At 52.8% G+C, this 22,337-nt stretch overlaps 1 protein-coding gene across 2 annotated transcripts in view; it reads left to right on the top strand.

Moving 5' to 3' along the window:
• The window catches only part of IGF2BP1 (insulin like growth factor 2 mRNA binding protein 1), a 41,832-nt gene extending 27,886 nt beyond the window's left edge, over positions 1–13,946 (top strand). The window contains exons 5-15 of one of the 2 annotated variants that reach the window (XM_042966120.1): positions 984–1,047; positions 2,657–2,938; positions 3,863–3,997; positions 4,657–4,779; positions 6,078–6,213; positions 7,495–7,617; positions 7,952–8,068; positions 8,628–8,702; positions 9,750–9,881; positions 10,130–10,243; positions 12,094–13,946. In XM_042966120.1, the coding sequence (XP_042822054.1) occupies positions 984–1,047; positions 2,657–2,938; positions 3,863–3,997; positions 4,657–4,779; positions 6,078–6,213; positions 7,495–7,617; positions 7,952–8,068; positions 8,628–8,702; positions 9,750–9,881; positions 10,130–10,243; positions 12,094–12,186 (1,394 nt within the window). In that variant the 3' untranslated portion in view covers positions 12,187–13,946. Of the gene's footprint in view, positions 1–983; positions 1,048–2,656; positions 2,939–3,862; positions 3,998–4,656; positions 4,780–6,077; positions 6,214–7,494; positions 7,618–7,948; positions 8,069–8,627; positions 8,703–9,749; positions 9,882–10,129; positions 10,244–12,093 lie in introns of both variants that reach the window. The other variant, XM_007085717.2, reaches the window with a different exon arrangement.
• Positions 13,947–22,337: the final 8,391 nt, after the last annotated feature.

The following is a 22,337-nucleotide window of genomic DNA, read 5'->3' as shown; positions in this document are numbered from 1 at the left end:
TGATCAATCTGTGATGATCCCGTAGAATTTGCTTATTGTGCTTACTGATGTCTGTTATAGCTGGAACGTAAGCTCTGGGAAGGCAGAACTTTCGTTGGTTTCGTTCATGACTGTGTGTCAGTTTAACTGGAAAGATGATTCTTGGAGAATCTCCCTCACCACTGTGGTGGGAGAGCTCTGTGGAGGAAGGCCAGAGGGGTTAAAGAGTGGTCTGCACTAAGGATTTGTGGCCCACTGACTCATCCTCAGCATGGTTGGGAGAGAGGCGTGGTTTTTGTCAAGTGTCCTCCACCCCAGGGCTGAGCGGGCCCAGGAGACCCCAAATCAAAAGACAGTGGTGCACGAGACAGGTTAATTTTATTAATTTAAAATGAGAAGTATGTCCCCGGATCGCCTGGAATTCTAACGTCCAGCCCAGTCTCCCATAGGAAAGAGTATATGGTGATCAAATGAAGACCAAGGGGTTTCATGATGAGAGCCTAGGACGTTGATGGGATTAATGGCATGTGCCATGAAGTCATGATAGATTGCATGTGCGTTTCCCCTGTCAAGATCTTTGGAATGCCCCGTCAGGACATTGGCTTGCCAGTCTCTGTGTGTGTGGAGTTTTAACTAGTTTAACTTCCCAAGAGTAAATTTGTATCCCAAGCCAGGTGTGTGTGTGTGTGTCTGTGTTTTCCTGCCGCCTAACTGCTGATGTGTTGATCACACCCTTTTATTGCCCAGATTCTGAGGGGCTGGGTAGGGACAATCAAAGGAAGACATAGAAAGGAAAATGCAAAAAAGGTTAATTTCAGTTTTCCAGTTCTGGTGAGAGGGGCCTAAATTAGGGGAAGTATTTTGCCTTGTCATTCAGCTCTTTCCTTCTCATAACACATGTAACTTCTCATAACCTGGAAAGATGAGCTTTTAACACTTGGGGTTCATCGGTGGCATCTCCAGATCTCACGGCTCTAACCTTGGCCTCTGTTTTGCTCCCGCAGTGAACACCGAGAGTGAGACGGCAGTGGTGAATGTCACCTATTCCAACCGGGAACAGACCAGGCAGTGAGTGGGCCGGAAAGTGGGGCAGGGAGGGTCTTTTGTGGGGTATTGGGAGCCAGGTACCCCTGCTTCCACAGGGTTGGGGTCCTGGCAGGCGGGAGTTACTCCTTCGGTTCCGTTATGGTGATAGCCAATCCCAGACTCTTGTCTGTTGGTTCAAGGATCTCAGAGGTACAGAAACTCAGGGATCGATAGCAAACACATGGAAGGGAACGGACCCAAAGCCCTCCCAGGAAAGGTATACCCTGGAACTGCAGAGGGCCTTTGCTGTGTTGATGGCTCCATCTAGTGGTAGTCGGGAGGAACTGCGAGCTCTACAAAAGGGATTTGTTCATCTTCTGATGTGGCGGGGGCAGACATTTTATTGCGGTGATGCCATGAGCCCAGTTTATGCCTTTTGCAGGATCCTTTTTGTCCCGTCACACCCACGATTTCTAGCTCCTTAAGCCCTTGGGCTGAGCAATTAACACTTCTCACCCACGGGTGCTGACAGAGTTTGTACATTTTGTGCGTGTACTCATTTATATCCGACCCGTTACGGGCCTTCTGCCACATTTTGCTTTTGGTGGCTTTCTTCTTCCTGCGGCAGGCCACCTTTATCTTTTCGGTGCCCTCCAACCTAGTGTTAACGTCGTAAAATCCCACTACTTCCTCAAATAACCACTGTCTTTTCTTCTTTATTTATTTTTTATAAAAGTGTATTTATTTTTACGTAATCTCTACACCCAACGTGGGGCTTGCATTCACGACCCTGAGATCAAGAGTCGCATGCTTTTCCAGCTGAGCCAGCCAGGCGCTCCTAAATATTTTTCAAAGTAATCTCTCCTCCCAGCGAGGGGCTTGAACTCATGACCTCGAGATCAAGAGTTAGCATACTCTGGTGGCGACTGAGCCAGCCAGGCATCCTGCCCCCATTTTCCTTTTGGCTGGCTCATCGGCTCAGACGGCTCAGAATTTTCTGGAAGTCCCTACTGCCCCTTGTGGCCAGTGTATGGTCCTTAGCCTGGCTTTGAACGTCACGGCAACACTCTCCTCTGGCTGTTGTTGCCTTGTTGAGATTTCTAACCTGCATCAGCCAGTGTGGGACTGGATGGAGCACGTCTTCCTGCACAGGGGTGAAGAACACCCCAGGTTTGCAGACATTTCCAGATACACTTAAACTCCTGCTTCCAAGTGGTAAGCAGGGCACTGTGGCTCTCTCTCTCTCTCTCTCTTTTTTTTTTTTTTTCGTACGGTTTCCTCAAACATGGGAGGTGCCAGACTCAGCAGGTGCAAAAACAAGCCTCTTGTGCCATCCTGTTTCTATCTGTTAACATTTATTCACCATCACGACCTGCGATTCTCACATGAGTCTTATGATTGAAATTATTATGTGGCTGAAATTCATAAGCCCGATGGGAACCGCCTACGTAGGTTTCCCTTCGATGTCATCAGCCATTTCGCCTGGAAAGTTCTCTGAGGTGGAGGTTGGAAGGGGGAGGGGGGGCACGTGGTCATCTCCCTGGCTTTTAGCGGGTTCCAGTTTGGAACCCAGCGTGCTTTACACGCTGGAGGGCATTTGCTGTGACTGGCATGGATTGGTGTGACCGGTAGATTCTCCCTCTGTCCCCAGAGCCATCATGAAGCTGAATGGCCACCAGCTGGAGAACCACGCCTTAAAGGTCTCCTACATTCCCGACGAGCAGATAGCACAGGGTCCTGAGAACGGGCGCCGAGGAGGCTTTGGCTCTCGGGGTCAGCCCCGCCAGGGCTCCCCTGTGGCGGCGGGGGCCCCGGCCAAGCAGCAGCAAGTGGACATACCCCTGCGGCTCCTGGTGCCCACCCAGTATGTGGGTGCCATCATTGGCAAGGAGGGGGCCACCATCCGAAACATCACGAAACAGACCCAGTCCAAGTGAGTCTTGGCTGCTGGGAGATGGAGGTCGGGTGCCTCCGGGAAGCACACCGAGGAGCGTCAGTATTGACCTCTTAGGAAATGTCGCCTGGAACGCGTTCCCTTTTCTCTGTGTTCGTTCGGGGGTCGCTGCTTCCAGTCACGGCCTCCTAGGAAGGCAGGGGCCGGTAGGGGTTGAGGAGGGGGTTGAAAAGGCCTGGGGCGGGCCATTTGGTGGCAGTGGCTGGGCCGCACAGACCTTAGAGGGGTTCTGTAATTTCTTGTAGGAAAGTCTCATCAAGCAAACCTAGTCTTTGTGAGTCAGCCCCTCCTTGGTGTTCTGTGGTTTCAGTACTGCCTGTTGGTGGCCGGAGGGCTGGGCAGCCTGGCCAAAGTCAGCCCTCAGTAACAGGTCATGATCCTGCCCCATCGCCCATCCACCGCGGCTGCTCCTCTAATCCCTTTTTAAAATTTTTTTTTCCAGTCGAGTATAGTTGACCCTCTTCTCTAATCTTTATGGCTGATCAGCATACTCTGGAAAAGAATGGGTCACGTCGTGTCCTTAACGCGAAGGCATCCTTTATTATTTACTTTTAATTTGGGACAGTGCGCCTTTCTTTTATAGTTGTACGCGGGGCGGGGGGGGGGGAGATCCAGAATTTAAGGGAGAAGTGCAGCTTTAGAGCCGTGGGCTGACGTCCGCCAACCCCGTGTTCCCACCCCAGACGCCACCGTTGTCCCTCCCCACCTCCTGGTTGAGACACAATCCGGAGCAGCAGGCTGGCCGGGTTTCCCTGGCCCTTTCTCTGCCCCTCCCATTCTTCACTTGGACGTGTTCCAAGGGCCCCTTCTGTACCTTCGGTTGAGGAAAGGTGGCCAGGAGTGCGAAGACGACCCTGGGTTTCACCAGGGACGCCTAACCGTCTTTGACCTTGTGGTCCTCAGGATCGACGTGCACAGGAAGGAGAATGCAGGCGCTGCGGAGAAGGCCATCAGTGTCCACTCAACCCCCGAGGGCTGCTCCTCTGCGTGTAAGATGATCTTGGAGATTATGCATAAGGAAGCAAAGGACACCAAAACGTAAGGCTTTTGCCCGGCGTGTCTTGTAACGAGAGGATTGCCACTTCCCCGCCCCCCCCCCCCCCAACTACGAACTGTTAGCAAGAATGGCGATAAATAAGACATAAACTGGGAAACGAGGTTCTCTTTCCCACAAGGAACACCCTGTACGTATCCTCTTAGCGATCCCGTGAACTCACGGGTGTTTGTACATCGACGTGCTGTGCACAGGTGTATGTGTGCGCACGTACGTTGTAGCACAAATAGGGTCCTGATGAACATGTTCTACAGTTGGCTGTTGCACTTAACGTGGATCAGTAATCCTAGACCCACCTCATTCTTTTTATTTCTTTTTTAATTGCCTGGAATTCGGTAGTCCGCGATGACACGAGTATACGGTTGGATGAGTTTAACAGGCATACACCTGTGAAGCCATCGCCCCACTTCTGTAACGAGCGTAGCCATCGCTCTGGTTGTCCTTCTTCCCCTTGGCAGCCCAGCCCCACTCCCGCATTTCCGTAGCCCTCAGCAGCCACCGCTGTGCTGGTTCTCGTCATCTTTTAAAGTGTAACTCTGTCGCGTGCTTTGTCCTGGAAACCCCACGTCTTGTGGGGGCAGGATGATCGAGTCTGAGCATGGCTTGCCATTTAAGGATCTCTCACCCCTCACTTCTTCCCAAGGGCCGACGAGGTTCCCCTGAAGATCCTGGCCCATAATAACTTTGTGGGGCGGCTTATTGGCAAGGAAGGGCGCAACCTGAAGAAAGTGGAGCAGGACACCGAGACGAAAATCACCATCTCTTCGTAAGGCTCTCATTTCCCTCTTTATTTATCAAAGGACTTTTAGAGCACGAGCAGGGGAGAGGGGCAGAGATTTTTGTTTGAAAAAATTTTTTTTGAGAAAGACAGAGCATGGGCGGGGGAGGGGCAGAGAGAGAGAGAGAGAGAGAGAGAGAGACATATACACACACACACAGAATCTGAAGCAGGCTCCGGGCTCCGAGGCATCAGCACAGAGCCCGACGTGGGGCTCACATCCACGAACCGCGAGTTCGTGACCTGAGGCGAAGCCTGACGCTTACCTGACTGAGTCACTCAGGCACCCCGAGAGTATTTTTTGTAATGTTTATCTATTTTTGAAAGAGAGACCGAGCAGGTGAGGGGCAGAGAGAGAGAGAGAGAGAGAGGGAATCCCAAGCGGGCTCTGTGCTGTCAGCACAGAGGGCTCGAACTCACGAACCGTGAGATCATGGCCTGAGCCGAGATCAAGAGTCGGACACTTAAACCAACTGAGCTACGCAGGCACCCTGAGGGAGAATCTTAGGTGGCCTGATGTGGGGCTGAGCCCCAGTCACAGAGTCGGACGATCAACTGACCGAGCCTCCCAGGCGCCTCTTTATGAGTGGGATGCCCCAGGGGCTCCGGGTCAGCAGTATTTCATTATTGAGCCTCAGTACTTGGCCCCTCAAGTTGGATGTGGTTTCTGCCTACTGAAGGGTAGTCAGCGAAGTGGCAGAGAGCGTTTCTCTCCGTGAGGGCTGGTGGTATGGGAGTGCCTCCCTTCAGCCCTCCGGCCTGCGTCTCAGAGAGCCTGCGGCCAGGAGCCAGGGCCTCGGGGTTTCAGACCTACCTGCCAGGCTGAGAAGGGGCCCGACCTAGGTCCTATTCTGAATGGGGACGGAGCGCGTGCTCTCCCTGTGCAGCGGCCTTGCCTCTCCGGCAAGAAACAAGGCCAAGCAGCTCGATTAGGTGGGGTCTTTGGTGAGCGCTGTGCCTTGTGGACTTGCTCTGCTCCAGAAGCACAGGAAGTGGGTTGCCTTGGACCACGGGGGAACGTTCCGGTCCTGAGCATCTTCCTTTCCTGGTTTTACTGGTGGTGAAAACCTGTCTGAGTGGACCCCTTGCAAACGGAGGGGTGTTTTCCTCTCCCTGGCACCGTGCCCCCGGCCTGGGTTCCAGACCGAACGCCAGAGACCAGGAACTGCTTGCCAAAAGTGAAACAGCCTGCAGACACGGTTTCTGTGGCTAGTTACGAGCCGGGGCCCGCTCCTGGCCCCGGCCGGTCAGTGTGGAAGGGTGACTCAGCTCTGCTCTCCCACCAGGCTGCAGGACCTCACCCTCTACAACCCCGAGAGGACCATCACCGTGAAGGGGGCCATTGAGAACTGCTGCAGGGCCGAGCAGGAGATCATGAAGAAAGTTCGGGAGGCCTACGAGAACGACGTGGCTGCCATGAGCGTGAGTGCCGCGTGCCCCTGCTGACCGCTCTCCGAGCCTGAGCCACGGCAGAAGGGGGTCTCCATGTGGGGTGGGGAGGCCACGTGCTTTTGGACCTCCATTCCTCAGAGTGTTTTAAGTGTAATTAATTGAGATTCTTTATCGGATTCCTGGGGTGGGTCCCCTCTTGGGCTTCAAGGTCCGTGATCTTCCTGTACAATTGGTGTCGGCGTGTAGTTCGGTGAGGAGAAGGGTCCGTTATTTTAATCTGATCAAAAAAAATTTTTTTGGTATTTATTTTTGAGAGAGAGGGAAACAGAGCGCGAGAGGGGGAGGAGGGGCAGCGAGAGAGAGAGGGAGTCACAGAATCCGAAGCAGGCTCCAGGCTCCGAGCTGTCGGCACAGCCCAGTGTGGGGTTCGAACCCACGGACTACGAGATCATGACCTGAGCCGAAGTCGGATGCTCAACCGACTGAGCCACCCAGGTGCCCCTAAATTTTTTTTTTAAGTTTATTTATTTATTTTGAGAGAGACAGACACCGTGTGAGTGGGAGAGGGGTAGAGAGGGAGACAGAGAATCCCAAGTAGGCTCCATGCTGTTAGCGCAGAGCCCATCGTCTGATTTTTATCGTATTTTTAAATTTTATTTTATTTATGACGAACAGGCTGTAAATTTTGTTTTAACGTTTATGTATCTTTGAGAGACAGAGAGGGACAGAGCACCAGTGGGGGAGGGGCACAGAGAGAGGGAGACACAGCATCTGAAGTAGGCTCCAGGCTCTGGGCTTGAACCCACAAACTGTGAGATCTTGACCTGAGCCGAAGTCGGACACTTAACGGACTGAGCCACCCAGGCACCGCCCCCCCCCCCCCCCCCCCCCCCCCGCCCCGGTCATCTGATTTTTAAAGGGGAGGGAGGATGGTGGGTACGGGAAGAAAGGTGAGTTCTGGAAGTTAATGGACATCTGTCCTCGCTGTGCCTTCTCATAGGAATGTTCCAGTGCAGGGTTCAGTGGGGTAAACCACCAGAGATGGGGGCGACGACGTCTGAGGCTCTGTTGGACCCTTCTGGGGGGGTGGGTGGTGGTGGCCGGTTCTTAGTCCAGGGATAATGTGCCACGGCTCACAAGTCCACGCTCTATGTGTACGTGAGCGTGTGTGAAAACCACAAGGACAGGCCGGTTTTGTGCAGGTACAGCACCCAGCGCTCCTGTGTTGGCCCCCCCACCCCGCCCGCCTCTGGGCTCAGCCAGGCCCCTGCAGGGTGAGCTGACCTCTTCCCCCTCACCTTCCTTCCCCAGCTGCAGTCGCACCTCATCCCCGGCCTGAACTTGGCGGCCGTGGGTCTTTTTCCAGCCTCGTCCAGCGCGGTCCCGCCACCACCTAGCAGCGTCACTGGAGCGGCTCCGTACAGCTCCTTTATGGTAGGTGCAAGATCTCACCCCAGGGGACCCCGGGCCCTTCTGTGGCCTCCCTTCGGGCCCAACCCCCCGTGGGGGCCCGATGCTTGGGGATGCATTTGCAGGGAGAGGGAAGGGAGGTCTGGGATGCCCCCCTCGTGCGCACTCCCGGCCGCTGGTGCCCCGCTGCGTGGATGGCGCCTTCTCGGTCCTTACTGGGCAGAGGGAGAGCCGGGGAGGGCGTAGTCCCTGTTGGCCGCCCGCCGCCTGTGCCCTTCTGCCTCGAGGACGCGTGCCCGGGGTGCGGGAGGGCTGCACCCCTCGCCCGTGCTAACGGCACCCCCTGTCTTGGCAGCAGGCTCCGGAGCAGGAAATGGTGCAGGTGTTCATTCCCGCACAGGCCGTGGGCGCCATCATCGGGAAGAAGGGACAGCACATCAAACAGCTCTCCCGCTTCGCCAGCGCCTCCATCAAGGTGACCTGCTCTGCCTGCCTCCGGGTCCCGCGAGGAGGGGAGCGCGCGCTCGCTCGCTCGCTCGCTCCCGAGGCCCCGGGTGGCCAGCCCTGGGGCAGGGCCTCTTCCCTTGAGGGATCGCAGCTCCCCCTTTGCTTTTCCCCTTGCCAGGGTCTTCCTTGCTTCCGGGCTCTCAGACGAGGGAGGGGGCGGGTGTTGCAGCGTAGAAAGCGAACTTGGGTTCTGGCACGGACTGACGTGGGTTCAAGCCCCCGCCCGCCCCTAAGCCAAGGACCTCGGCCTCCGGTTTGCTCACGACTGCGGAAGCCGAGGCCCCGGGCTCAGGGCGCCTGGCACACAGTGCTTGCTTTGGTAAGTGTCAGGCTGGCTCTACACCTTGGTCTGCCAGGGTCCAGGGCAGAGAGCAGGGAGAATCTCTCCTAGTGAAACTAAGCGGTTAAGTTTCACAAGCCTGAATCCATCTGTGGTCTTAGAGGAGCTGGTCAGACGCAATGATCCTTCTCTGGTGAAGTGTGGGCGGTAGGGGGCGCCTCTTTGACCACCTCTGTTTGCTTTGTAGATTGCTCCTCCCGAAACTCCTGACTCCAAAGTTCGTATGGTCATCATCACTGGACCCCCGGAGGCCCAATTCAAGGTTCTCATCTTTGTTTTTCCAAGCTAGACCCGGGAGCTGAGGCCGGGTGGGAGTGCAGATCCGCACGCTTTTTAAAAACGGTTTTTATCCATTTCTTGGAGTAATCTTTTTTTAAACATTATTTTTCAAAATGTTTTTATTTATTTAGGGGAAAGAGAGAGACAGCGTGAGGGGGGAGGGGAGGAGAGAGAGAGGGAGACACAGAATCTGAAGCAGGCTCCAGGCTCCGAGCCGGACGTGGGGCTCGAACTCGATAACGGTGAGATGAACGAACGCTTAACCGACTGAGCCACCCAGGAGCCCCGATTTCTTTTACGTAATCTTTATACCCGGCGCGGGGCTCGAACTCACGACCCCGAGATCAAGGGTCTCCCGCTCTATCGACTGAGGCAACCAGGTGCCCCTGCAGGATAAAGCATTGCAGTGCAGCTTCCAGTTGGGCATCACACTTAATTTCTGTTGACTTCTGTTTCCTTCTTTACGTCTGAAGGTGAACAGGAATTCGGGACAGAAGGAAACCCTAGGGCTTGGCTTCTTCCTTGGGCTTTGCCTTAGTTACATCAAAGGTAGACCTTTGATGCCAAATTTCCTTCTCTCCTTTGTATCCATCGCTAAGTGCCTGCAATTCTGGTCACACAGCCCAAGAGCCGACAGTGAGCACATCCTGACCGAGGCAGGGATGGAGAATGGGGACAGGCTCTTTAGGCTGTGTGCAGCGGCCCACGGCCTGTTCTCTGCGGCCTCATTCGAGTCAATGGGATCATCCCAGACCCTATAGGGATTTGTAGCTTATGAATTGTTCTGGGAGGTATGGGTTCAGTTACTCTGCCCCGGCTCTCCAGTGTTACAAGCAATCAGAAGGAACAGGTCAATGCCACGACAGTGGCATTTTCGGTCACCTGGGTAGATGGTTGATCTACTCCTGGGTGGGGCCTGGCGGGCAGCAGGGGAGGGGCTGGAGCTTGGGGACCGGACGTCTCTGTTCACCTCGCTTCCCTTTTCGTCGCGTGTATGGCCTGCTGATTAACAAGGATCTCCTCCTCTCAGGCTCAGGGAAGAATTTATGGAAAACTCAAGGAGGAGAACTTCTTTGGTCCCAAGGAGGAAGTAAAGCTGGAGACCCATATCCGGGTGCCAGCGTCAGCTGCCGGCAGGGTTATTGGCAAAGGTGGCAAAACGGTGAGCCTTGAGGGCCAGGCTGAAAGTTCTGGATCTTTGTCCTCAAACCCGACAGCTCTGCTCTGGCTTCCCTCTCCCCTGCCCCGCACAACCTGAGGACTCCCGACGTGCTCCTTGACCTAATTCTCCTCCACAGCCCAGCTCTGGAGTCCTCTAGTTACCTGCTAGCAATTTGCCTCTTGTCCTTCCCTCCAACCCCACCCTTTCTTGATGGCACCCTGAGCTTCTCTTCACCCCTGGCCACGCAGGTGAACGAGTTGCAGAATTTGACAGCAGCCGAGGTGGTGGTGCCCAGAGACCAGACCCCAGATGAGAACGACCAGGTCATCGTCAAGATCATCGGGCATTTCTATGCCAGCCAGGTACACGTGGCACCCGCGCCCCCCCCCCCCCGCCGCCCTTTTGCGGGAGGGCGGCAGGAGCCCGGGGATCAGAGAGGGAAGGCTCCAGATGTTGACCTCCATGGCCTGGATGAATCCGGTGGACTCTGCCTGCCTCCGGGCTGGCTCAGTTTCCTTTTAATTTGTTTTGAGAGAGAAAGAAGAGGGGCAGAGAGAGGGGAGAGAGAATCCCAAGCCATCTCTGTGCTGTCGCGTAAGCCTGAGGTGGGGCTCGAACTCACAGACTGTGAGACCGTGACCTGAGCCGAAATCAAGAGTCGGACACTTAACCCACCGAGCCACCCAGGCGCCCCTGGGTCATTCTTTTCTAAGTGTAGGAGTGTGACGTGTAGATGTCTTATTTCCTCTTGAGGCTGTAGGGAGAGCGGTCTGAGGATTACATGTATGATATATATCCTATATAATAGCCAGTATGTATTCTATATTCTTGGTCATCAACTAAGAGTCTTTCCTGTTGTCTAACGTTAGTGCTTCGCTAACACCTTGTGCACAGGATGAGAAAGGAAATTGGTATCACCCCCTTCCCCCGCCAAGTCTTGTTTGTGAAATAATAATGCCGATAACAACATTCTGGACGGCCCTTCCCCAGTACAGTCCCTTAGCCTTTCTCACAATGACTTTTCCATCCCTGCTTCCAGTCCTTCCACCGTCCCATTGCAGAACTCCCCACCCCCACCTCCAGGGAGCCGGTCGGCACTGCCCAGCATTGGGACTGACCCCAGAGCCTGCAAAGGAGAGTGGATGTCGGGGTCAAATGCTCCGTACTTTGAAAAGTCAGGCAAAGGATGACCGGAAGGGAGTGAGGTTTTCCTAATATCCTCCAGTGTCGGAACCGGAAGGGGTACGGAGGCCTTTGGACGTAACCCCTTCCTCTTAGAGGACAGACGTTTCACAGCAGGCTTGTGGCCCGACCGACACTGTCTAAGGCAGTACGGGAGCCGGGAATCCGGGCTCTTGGTTCCCAGTGTGGTGTGGCTGTGCAGCAGCAGGAACGTGGGTTCTGGAGGCAGAGGCCTTGGAACTCGAACCCCCCTTGCGTGGTCTTCTGCGCCGTATGGCTTTGGCTGACTTTTCTGGGACCGTCTTTTGAGAAGTATTAACGGTAGTGTCTGTGGCCGAGTCTGCTGCACCAAGCACTATTCTGTGTGGTTTACATATATTAACTCGCGTAAGCCCCACGATAGCCTCATTTTACGGATGGGGGTGTGAGCTTAAGAGGGTAAAGGACGTACGCAAGGATGCACAGGGCCAGGAGGTTTTCAGTACCGAAGCGGGGATGGTTTTCATCTGTTGGGATGAGGAGTAGAGAGAAAAGCTACGTAAGCCGTCCGCTCGGGGCTGACCGAGTAGGAAGTGATCTAAAAAAAGGGAGTCCACCGTCTTGCCTCAACCTAGACCACCTTTCTGTTTAACCAAGAAACCAAGCACGCCGTGGGTGGGAGGACGCGATTCTGGTGACCGGTTCCGGGCGTCGCATTGTGCTGTTGATTTCCGTCGTGGAACCGTGTTCTTGGGGAAGGCGCCTTTGAGAAGGGGAGGGGAGAGACACCGATCCATTTTGTACGGTGGGGCTTCGGTGTCACTGCTGGTTTCTAAATCCGTCTCTGGACGTTTCGTTCTCTCTCCTGGGAACGTCGACGTGTGTGGTGGGGCTGTGGTCAGTGGGGAGGAGGTCTCCGAAGTTTATGACCCTCCGAGGGAGCACACGCTCCTCGCGACTCCAGGAGGTTGATTCGGGGTTCCGCAGTACGTGTGGCAACTTTGTTAACCGGAGGCCCTCACTCTTGCCGCTCGTCTGTTTTTTCCTACAGATGGCCCAGCGGAAGATACGAGACATCCTGGCCCAAGTGAAACAGCTGCACCAAAAGGGACAGAGTAACCAGGCCCAGGCACGGAGGAAGTGACCAGCCCCTTCCCTTCGCGGCGACTCAAGGACAACGGGCTGAAGTCGAGAGCGCGTTCTCCCCAGCAGGCCTGAGAATGAGTGGGAATCAGGGACCCTTGGGCCGGGATGTAGACCAGGTTTGCCCGCTTGGCTTGAGGAAAGACGTTCCAGTGAGGAACCCTGATCCCTCGGCCCCACACGCCCAACCAATTGGCCCGACACTGCCCGCCCCTCAGGGTGTCACCATGGAAATTCTAGCTCAGGGTGCTTTTAAACGTGGATTGTTGAAGTAAGTTCTCCAGGTCCCACCAAGAGAGTGGGTCAGGCCCCAGTGGGAAGAGAAATAAAATTTCCTTCAGGTTTTTAAATCATGCAGAGGGGTGTTTTAATCAGCCTCAAAGGATGGTTTGCTTCTCAACCCGAAAATCCTTCCAGCCTTCTCCTACTTGGTTCGTTGATTAAAATACCTCTACTCTCGTGCCCTGACATAACCTCTTCCTATATAGCCTCTTCCTGAAGTCACGCTAATTGTTTTATCTGTACTGCTACCAGAAAAGGTGGGAACCAGTGCATTGTTTTGCTTATGTTATTGACTCAGAGGAGAAGACACACCAGCATCTATAGTTTAAGTCCACTCCTTCCCAAACCAACCAGTAGGAACAGCAAGGAATAAAGAACGGGGGAGAAATGTGATTAAACTGTATAGTAATCCACGTTTAAAAGGAGTGCCCTTATGGCTGATCTAGTCCAGATCGCCATCTTGAAAAATTGGCGCGATGAAAATGTTCTCCACTCTGTCGGGACTTCCCCACTGAGATTCCCTGCCCCATTCACGTCCTTCTCCCCATCTAGGTGCACGTGGGCGGTAGTGAATGCTCGGCAGGGTAGGGGCTGACCACTGTACTGTCCCTGATTCCCACCATTCTCAGGCAGATTTTATATTTTTTTAAAGTCTATTTTAATGATTGGATATGAGCACTGGGAAGGGGACGTAACTCCCCTTGATAAAGTCTCAGTTCCACGGAGGACTTGAGTGGCCCCAAAGGCTGCCACTGTGCCCTCACTCCAGCCCGTGTGCTCCTATAAGGGCTGGTTCCCAGAGGCAGGGGTTGTGGGGCACTCCCCCGCCACGGCACTGTTCCCTTGGTGGAGGTGGGATGTGGAACCCAACCCCGAGCTCCCGGTGAAGCTGAAGTCCACCGTCTGGCGTACGTTATGAATATCCAGTAAATGGGAGAGTATTTGCTTCTGTTGTTATCCCAGAGGCATGATTTAACCGATGGCTTCTGCCTCCGTGAATCACCGGCATGACAAAAGTTGTGCCTAAAAACAAAGTTCAAAATACCAGCAACCTTATGCACAAAGGGGTAAATAAGCTTAATTTATTAATTTCCCAGGCTCAGTAAGATCCCGTTGGAAGTTCAGCCCTTGTGGAAGACAGCAGCCATCAGTTGAATGAGGTTGGGCCTCCCCTCCTAATATACTGATTGTCAACGCATATCAGCCAGGTGGTGCACTTTAGTTAGCTACCTTGGACAATGCTATCAAGTGTGCTGGGAAGGGAGGAAGGCCTCTCTGCATGTGGAAAAGCCCATGCGTGGAGTCCCCTCCTTCCGACACTGCAACAACAACAGTAGTAACAACGAGACAACCATGACACGTGGGCGGAGTCAGTCAGGTAATGCTGTGCGCGAAGTAAACTACCTCAAGGTATGAAGTTACCTCAGCAATTACTTTCCTTTTTGTTCCCCCCACCTTTTTTTAACCTTTTTTTTTTTCTTTGCGGCTTGCTGATATTTTATATAAAAAAGAAAAGCAAAGCAAAAGAGAAGCTGATAGTCTTGAATATTTTATTTTTTTAATGAAAAGAAAAAAAAAAACGAGAAAGTTATGTTTCATAATTTCTTACAACATGAGCCAGTGTAAGCCTTTAGGATCTCTCTATGGAGAACAGGCCCTATGGGAAGGGCAGCAGGGGCTGGCTCTTTGGGAGGAGGCTGGGGCTCAGCGGCCCAAGGTGGAGAGAGCCCGGGGTGAGGCCCTGATCTCTGACTCCCAGATTCCTAAGCCACTGGCCTCTCCTGGGAAATCCCGCCTGCTGGGGATTCAGAGACCTAGCAGAGCCGTGGGCCTCCGGTGGCCGAACAGCAGTCCCCAGCCACCTGCTCATGGCGTCTCCTCTCTCCCTTTTTGGTTAAAGGGCATCCCAGCCAGTTCTCCCCACCAGTGGTGCTGTTGAGATATTTTTAAATAATTGCCTCCGTTTTATCGAGGAGTGAAATAATATCTAAAAAGTATACCCACTTAAAAAAACAAAAACAAAAAACCCTCTATTTCTCTTTCTAGAAGTATGGGAGCCAAGATTCCGTTGGTGGAAGAGACACAGCTGCTCTCTTACCCTCAGAGAGGTCCACCTGGTTTGTCATTGCAGTCTTTTCTTTTTTTGGTGTTGTTTTCATTTCAGTCCCATCTTGCTATTCCTTTGGGTCTGCGTCAACAGACCAAGGAGCAGACAGACACTCAGATGATTGCCCCTTCGTCTCCTGTCATCTTTAGATTGATCTGATTGGTTCTAACAGCAGACCCAAACCTAAAGGAATTCTTGATTTAGGGTGGTGCGTGCAAGAAGCAGTCGGGGGGTATGGGAACGTGACTGGGGGGCAGGTTCCTGCCTCGCTCGTGTCTTATCCTTGCGTCCCCATGACATTCCTTTACAACCTCCAGAACTGTCTACCCCGAAGAGAGGAAGAAGCAGGAGAGCATTTAGGGGTGATATCAGGCCTCTGTAATTGAGCTTCCCACCTGCCCTAACCACAAAAAAAGGGTCTCCCAACTTCCATCTCTGGCTCTATATGCTTTAGCCCAAAATGAAGCAGATAACGTTCAGACATCGGCCATTTGGTGATTTAAGGCGAATTTCCAGCAGCAAGCATGCTTTAATATCCGGTTCAAACTACCAGCAGAAAAACAAAAAACAAAAACCAACAAACAAAAAAACCACCCACAGTACCTGAAATGTGATTGTTGCAGTGTTCAGTTTCCTTGGGATCCTGCTCCCGTCACACCTTAAGCCCACGTCCTTTTCCTTTGGCTGGTTCAGCTCCCGGAAGAGACCAGGAAGTGTGGCGAGGGACTGTCAGACGTTAGTTGAATTAGGCACAGCTTCCACTCATCGCTGACATTTGCCCAGCAGGAAAGTTGTGAAAGTTACCCTATCAGAAGCAGAAGGAATATGGTTTGGTGGTTAAAGTTTAGCGGGATAAAGGGACCTGTCTTGGTGGGCCCGCCTTTGACCCTTAGGCTAGGTCTTGGGGCAGCGCCTTGCCCTCCTGCACATCACCTCCATTTCCCCGTCCTTGGCGAGATAAGTCAACGCGGAAAGCACTTGGGAGATTTGGATGATCAGAGAAAAGTGACTTTTAGAAAACCACTTCTATACTGAAGAGAGAGAGAGAGAGAGATATATATGTGTGTGTGTGTGTGCGCTACATATATATTTTTAAGAAAGGACCATCTCTTTAGGATATATTTTTTATTCTGTGGAACACACAAAAAACCAAAATGGTTTGATTCACTTAACTTCAAAGCTGCATCTGACAGTTACACCCGGATGGCTTTAATCCCCTCTAGGGTCTGGTTGCCTTTTGCAGTTTGGGTTGTGGACTCGGCTCCTCAGAAGGGTCTGGGTAGGAGAGAGCCATACGTAGGGACAGAGTTTTATCCCCTGCTGCCCTTTCCTGCCCTCCCCTGGGTCCTTGTCAAGTCCTTATTCCTTTCCCGTGAGCTCTCCACCTCCGGGGGGGGGGGGTGGTTGGGAGCTATTCTTAGGTATGCCTCACTATTGGCAGGAAAGACCCCATGTAAAACCCAGAGAGCACTGCGGGGAACACTCCAGGTGGCTCTGTGTCCGTTTTCCTCTGTGCCAAAGACAGACAGACAGACGGGGGCTGAGAGAGGCCGTTTCTGAAGCCAAGCAGTAGCCATCTTTCAACGTATACTTGGGCCCTCTGAGAGGGGCTCCTGGAAACAGTGCGAGCTAAAGACCCGTCCCTTCCCTTCTGAGGCTCCTGGGGGACGTGGGGGCGGTGCTTAACTTGCCAAGGGGGTAGGGAGCTGAGAAAGGGGTCCATTGGCTCCTGGTTGCACTTTGGGGAAGGAGGGGAAGTTTGGGGCTCCTCCACGTGGGACTGCTCTCTGTCCCCTGCCCCCACTGCAGAGATAGCATGGCGAGTTCCCTTCAGGCCTGGCAGACTGGCAGCGAGGAGGGGCCTCAGTTAGCTCTCAAGGGTGCCTTCCCCTCCTCCCACCCCAGACATAACCCTCTGCCAAACTGGGAACGAGCAGTGCTATGTAACTACCTCACAGAGCCCCAGAGGGACCGCCCAGGCTTCCAGTTCACTCCGAAGCCAAAGCCGGCACCTCTAGTCACCCCTTTCCTCCCACCTCCCACCCGGGGGGGGGGTGGGGAGCGGAGAGGCGATCTGCTTTCATTCTCCTGAAGTGTTTTCCGGGGAGACCCTAGTTAGTGGCTTTGACATTCAAACCGCGCCACTGTTTTTTGCCTGTTTGTTGCAAACTGGTGGAAGGAAGACAGCACAGCCTGACCACGGTAATTGCAGGAAGATGGGAGACCTCCATGCCAGGGGACATAAAGCCATTTCCCTTCCAAACGCTCGATGCCGTAGACGCAGAAACGTCTCTCTGGTACCCAGACTTCGAGTAACGCCAGCTGGAAGCTTCGGTTTCTTTGGATACATAAGGCTTCTCTGTCGGGGTACAGGGCAGGGAGGAGGCCTCGTGACCAAAGGTGAAGGTAGAGGGCGAGGGCCAGATCCCAACCTTGACCCTTGGGCCCGTGCACCTCCTTGGGGCACAGCCTGATGTGGGCACCGTTAGCGTGGTGTCTTAGCGTGGTTGAATCCGGACTGACGAGACATTGGAAGAAGTTTTCGTTCTCTTAAACAGCAGGAAGCTCCTCGGGAGCGTGTGTTTTCGAGTTACCACAGGTGATGGATGCTACGAGTAGAAATGGATTAACTACCTCAATCCTTACAATAAGATTGGAACCGAGGGCAGGGACTCGTGCATAAGGGTATGAATCCTAGCCAGGAGAAGTGAGTTGAGGCTTGTGCCACAAAAAAGGTTTGTTCTTGAGGAACAGGCAGGCCTGCCAGGACTTCCCCCCCACCCCTGTCCAGGGGGCTGGGCGGTCTGGCAATTAGGTCCCCCCCCTCCCTTCCGCCTTCCTTGCCCGGGGGTCCAGCGTGTCACCCCTTTCCCTCCGGCTTGACCTCCGCTCACTTGCTCTAGCCTATCTCGTTGGACCAGAGAGGCTGGCTGGAGGTGAAATCCGGGGCTTTGGCCTGGAACCCATCACTCAGCCCTAGCGTCAGGAAGCCTGGGGAAGCCAGAGCTAAGACCTCTTCAACAGGGTTTCTTTGAGATGCTCCGCCTCTGCTGTGTCCTCAGTCTTCGCAGGGGGGGCGGGGGGGGGAGGGGGGACAGTTGGCTCTAGAAGAGGTGGTGCGGGATCCTTTGCCCTGAGAGAGTCCAAGGCCCCCGGTCCTCTGGTCGCTCAGGCGTCTTTGTAGTCGGGGAGTCCACTGGGCAATCCCAGCCCCTCCCCACCCTCTAATGGACCTCCTCATAGAAGCCCCATTTCACTTTTGTTTTATCTACCTCTTAGCAAGACAATAGAGATAAATTAGGTAGTGGCAACTCCACTTGCTTAGGTTAGGGGGGGAAAAAGATTTCTTTTTCCAAAGGAAAAAAAAAAAAAATATTACCTTAAAAATACTTTCCAAAAAATTAAAAAAAAAAACCAAAAAAAAAAAAAAAAGAAAGAAAGAAAGAAAGAGGGAGACATTTTCCAGTGACCACTGGATTGTTTTAATTCCCCAGACTTTTCTCTTTTTTTCCCCCGTAAATAAGTTTCACTCTTTGGCGAGTTTCTCCACTTGTTTAAGATAATGTGCCGTCCTAACTGGGACGGCGATCACGGTCTGCCCCCCTGGCTTGTCCCACCCCTACACCCTGTTCCCACCAGTGAGTCTTACCTGCGCTCCTCCCCCTGACACCCTCCCGGCCAGGTGACTTCCGTCCCCCCAGCAAGAATAAAGACTGTGTGTGTGTGTGTGTGTGTTGGGGTGCTTAAGTCTTGACTCACCCTTTTCCCCCTGTGGGGGTTGGGAGGCCACTTGTAACACTTCCGTGTACATTTTATGTAACCCACTGCAATGTAAAGGTGTTCAAAATGAATTTCAGCAGATGATGAGTTAGCGTAATGAATAAACATCCTCTGTCGCCACTTGGATGCTCCCCTTTGCTCCAGCATCTTCCTCCTGGTCCCGGAAACCAGAATAAGTCAAAGGAGCCCCCTCCCCAGTGCAAAGTGAATTCGCATCCAGTCCTGAGACCCCTCTTAACTCAGGAGAGTGGAAAGTGTGTGTTTCTGGAATGCGGATCCTGGTGGCGGCCGGAAGGGGCTCCTGCATGTGACTGTGCTATCCCATTTTGTAATTCGCGGCCACTTTGAAAATTGTACCTGGCTGGAAGTCTGCCAGCCATCGCCACGGTATTTTGATTGTACCCTTTCTCCTTTAATCTGTACCCTTTAATCTGTACTTTGCTTTGCCGGGGGAGGTGGGGCAGCTGACTCAGACTTTGCGAATTTGTTCTTTTGCTGGATGGGCGCTCCAGCTTTTCCCATGAAGGTTGTTTAAGCTACAGACCACTTCATTCTGCTGTTTCAATTTCAAAAATAAAAAGGAAACTTCTATCGAAAGCTGCGCGCGCGTGTGTGTCTGTGTCATCTCGGGTGGGGGGTGGGGGCTGGTGGTGGTGGTCTTTGTGGTCGGGTAGCTGAGATGCTCAGACCTCCAGCAGCCGACTTCAGTGTTGAGAGTCCTGGTTCTGGGGACCAGAGTCACTCAAATGCAGACAAGGCCTTTTTCTTAAATTCACCGACAGCCAACAAGGAGTGGCCTTTAGACGGTGCCTTGCTGTTAACGCCTTTTGCATGTTGGAATACGGCCTCCGCCGTATTGCAGAATCGGTGCATGTTGGAGAATCAGTGCAGAGCAGTCTCGGTGGCTCTGGAGGTCAGGAAGAGGTATTACCCTTCCTGACCCCTGCCCCAAGAAAAATTACGCAAATGGCTTCTTCCTTCTGGGTTTCCGTCACCAGCTACCGTGACCCTGCCCTCACCTAGTTTCCTTTCTGAATGTCAGCAAGGTGGAGGGACACAACCTAGACTCCCAAGCATGGCTCCCCGGATTCTTGGTCCAACCCTTTCTGCCCTGACATCTTTCAAAGATGACCTGATGGTACAGGGCGATACCATGCTTAAAGAAACGTTCTAGGCCATCTGTTCAGACCTAGGGCTGTTTGGACCCTGAATAGATGGGTCTAGCGCCAGTTAATGGTGTTGTGAAGTCTGATGTCAAGGGGACACGCTAAGAATGGAATGATCTGTCCCTCCTCCTTATGTCTGCCCTGGGTATTGGGCAGATCTGTGAAGATTTCACTTCCCCCACCTCCGGGACGGTGGGGAACATTTGCTAAGAATGGTTATACCTGTCTTTTCTCCTAATCCTCTCTCTCCACATCTCTTCTTTTTTTCCCTACGTAACCCAATCTTTTTTTTTTTTTTTAGTTTATTTTGAGAGAGTGAGAGTGCGAGTGAGTGGGGGAGGGGCAGAGAGCAAGAGTGGGGGGAGGAGGGAACGCAAGCAGGCTCCATGCTGTCAGCGCGGAGCTCGAACTCACGAACCCCGTAAGGTCATGACCTGAGCCGAAACCAAGAGTGGGATGCGCGACCAACTGAGCCACCCTGGCTCCCCAAATCCAATCGTGTTTGCGAAAGGTTTAATTAAGGTGGATCTGGATAAGTTAAAAGTCATTAGGCTGGGTTTAGTGTTGGCGGTTATTTGTGCCCTCCCACATAAGGAGGTCACTGTCGGGACATGATTTTCCAGTCTTGCTGGAAACTTCACGCAGGAGGTGAATATTTATTTGTTCCCTGCCCTGTTTCCGAAATCATTTAAGGTGGCTGAAACACGGGGATGAAGGCCTGTGGACACTTTGCTGATAATGGCCAACGTTTGTTGGAATCAACAGTGTGCTTACACCCATTTAAGGCACTCGGGGCCTTACGTGACGGCGTGTTTAACTCTCCCAACAATCCTGAAATGAATGTCCCTCCCCTTTTATACACAGAACCGAAAATCAGACAGGTTATGTTACTCAAGCCACAAAGCGTTTGATTCTAGAACCCAGACCTTTGCCAGTACAGCTAACCACCCATCTCTGCAAGAGGAACCTTCGCTGGTGTAGGCGAAACACGGAAGCTACTTCTGCTGACGGTTTGCGAGAACACCCTTCTTTTCACCATCTGTGTAAGTAATCAGTGGTAAATTCACAAAAGCGGCTTTTTGTATCGTTCCTGGTCGAATCGGTCAGAACTGGCTTTGGCCTTGCCTTCCCATGTGTGCACGAGCCTGACAACTTTGGTGCCCGGTGTGGGGCCCATGAAGGTACGGTGCCCTTAAAAGACCGGAGGCTGCATGGCAGGGTAGGGGGTGCTACACGTGCCCCAGGGTCTGGTAGCTTAGCCCTCACCTAAGTCGTGGGCGAGAGGGCAGGTGTCCTACCTATTCGGGAACTGCGTGGGTCAGGTCGGCGTATAGGACTTTCTGGAACCTCATGGTTAATACCACCTGTGGATAGACGTTTGGAGGTCAAGCGGTGAGAGGGAGGATCGGTGCTTTCAGGTGTTAAAGGTGAGTTTGAGGCTGAGTTGATGGCCACTTAAAACTGAAAGGAAGTGCGGGGCGCCTGGATGGCTCAGTCGATCAAGCATCCGACTTCAGATCAGGTCATGATCTCACAGCTCATGAGTTCAAGCCCTGAGTCGGATTCTGCACTGATGGCCCGGGGCCTGGAGCCTGCTTCAAACTCTGTCTCTGTCTCTCTCTTCCCCTACCCCCACCCCCGCTCCACTGCTCATGCGTGCTCTCTCTCTCTCAAATGTAAATAAACATTAACAAAACCCAAAAGGAAGCGCAAAGTTGTGCAAGTTGCTGCGTAATTCCCACAGTGTCTGTGTTAAAACTCCCTGGTTTGTGTTTCTGTTTTTTTTTTTTTTAATTTTTTTTTCAACGTTTTTTATTTATTTTTGGGACAGAGAGAGACAGAGCATGAACGGGGGAGGGGCAGAGAGAGAGGGAGACACAGAATCGGAAACAGGCTCCAGGCTCCGAGCTATCAGCCCAGAGCCTGACGCGGGGCTCGAACTCACGGACCGCGAGATCATGACCTGGCTGAAGTCGGACGCTTAACCGACTGCGCCACCCAGGCGCCCCTGTTTGTTTGTTTGTTTGTTTGTTTGTTTTTTAAACACCTAATGGATTTGGGCCAAAAACTTGCAGGAAAGCGGTGGGAAGTAGGAGGGGTGGTGCCCGAGGTAAAGATAAAGTAACTTTGCAAGTGAAGGGTCCAGACCATTTACTGTATGAACTGTCGTAACTGGGACTGAAATGTGTCACAGGCTGTACTGTGAATGTACACAAAGTGCTAGAAAATTCTTCGGGTGTCCAAAATTTTCAGTCTATGATGATATCTTTTTTTTTTTAATCTCTGCATAGGAAGGTTTTTATTTTTTCCATTGTACATTATATTGCTCTATTTGTCTATAATAAACATGTATAGTTATATAATATTTATTTACTTATTTATTCATTCTTTTTTATGTTTATTTTTGAGATAGAGAGACAGAGCATGAGCAGGGGAGGGGCAGAGAGCGAGGGAGACACAGAATCGGAAGCAGGCTCCAGGCTCCCAGCTGTCGGCACAGAGCCTGGCGCAGGGCTCGAACTCACGAACCCGAGAGATCGTGACCTGAGCCGAAGTCGGACGCTCAACCGACTGAGCCACCCAGGCGCCCCTAATTCATTCATTCTTGAGAGAGGGAGAGAGAGTACGCTCTTGCTTGCCCATGGTGGGGGAGGGGCAGAGAGCGAGGGGGAGAGAGAATCCCAAGCACGCTCAGCGCTGTCAGTGCATGGCCAGACCCGGGGCTCGAACCCATGAATCGTGAGATCGTGACCCGAGCCGAAATCAAGAGTTGGACGCTTCACCGAACTGAGCCACCCAGGTGCCCCTTTATTTTGT

The sequence above is a fragment of the Panthera tigris genome, chromosome E1, assembly GCF_018350195.1.
Source record: "Panthera tigris isolate Pti1 chromosome E1, P.tigris_Pti1_mat1.1, whole genome shotgun sequence".
Lineage (NCBI taxonomy): Eukaryota > Metazoa > Chordata > Mammalia > Carnivora > Felidae > Panthera > Panthera tigris.
The sequence above is the reverse complement of the archived record's forward strand: the minus strand, read 5'-3'. Positions and strand labels throughout refer to the sequence as shown.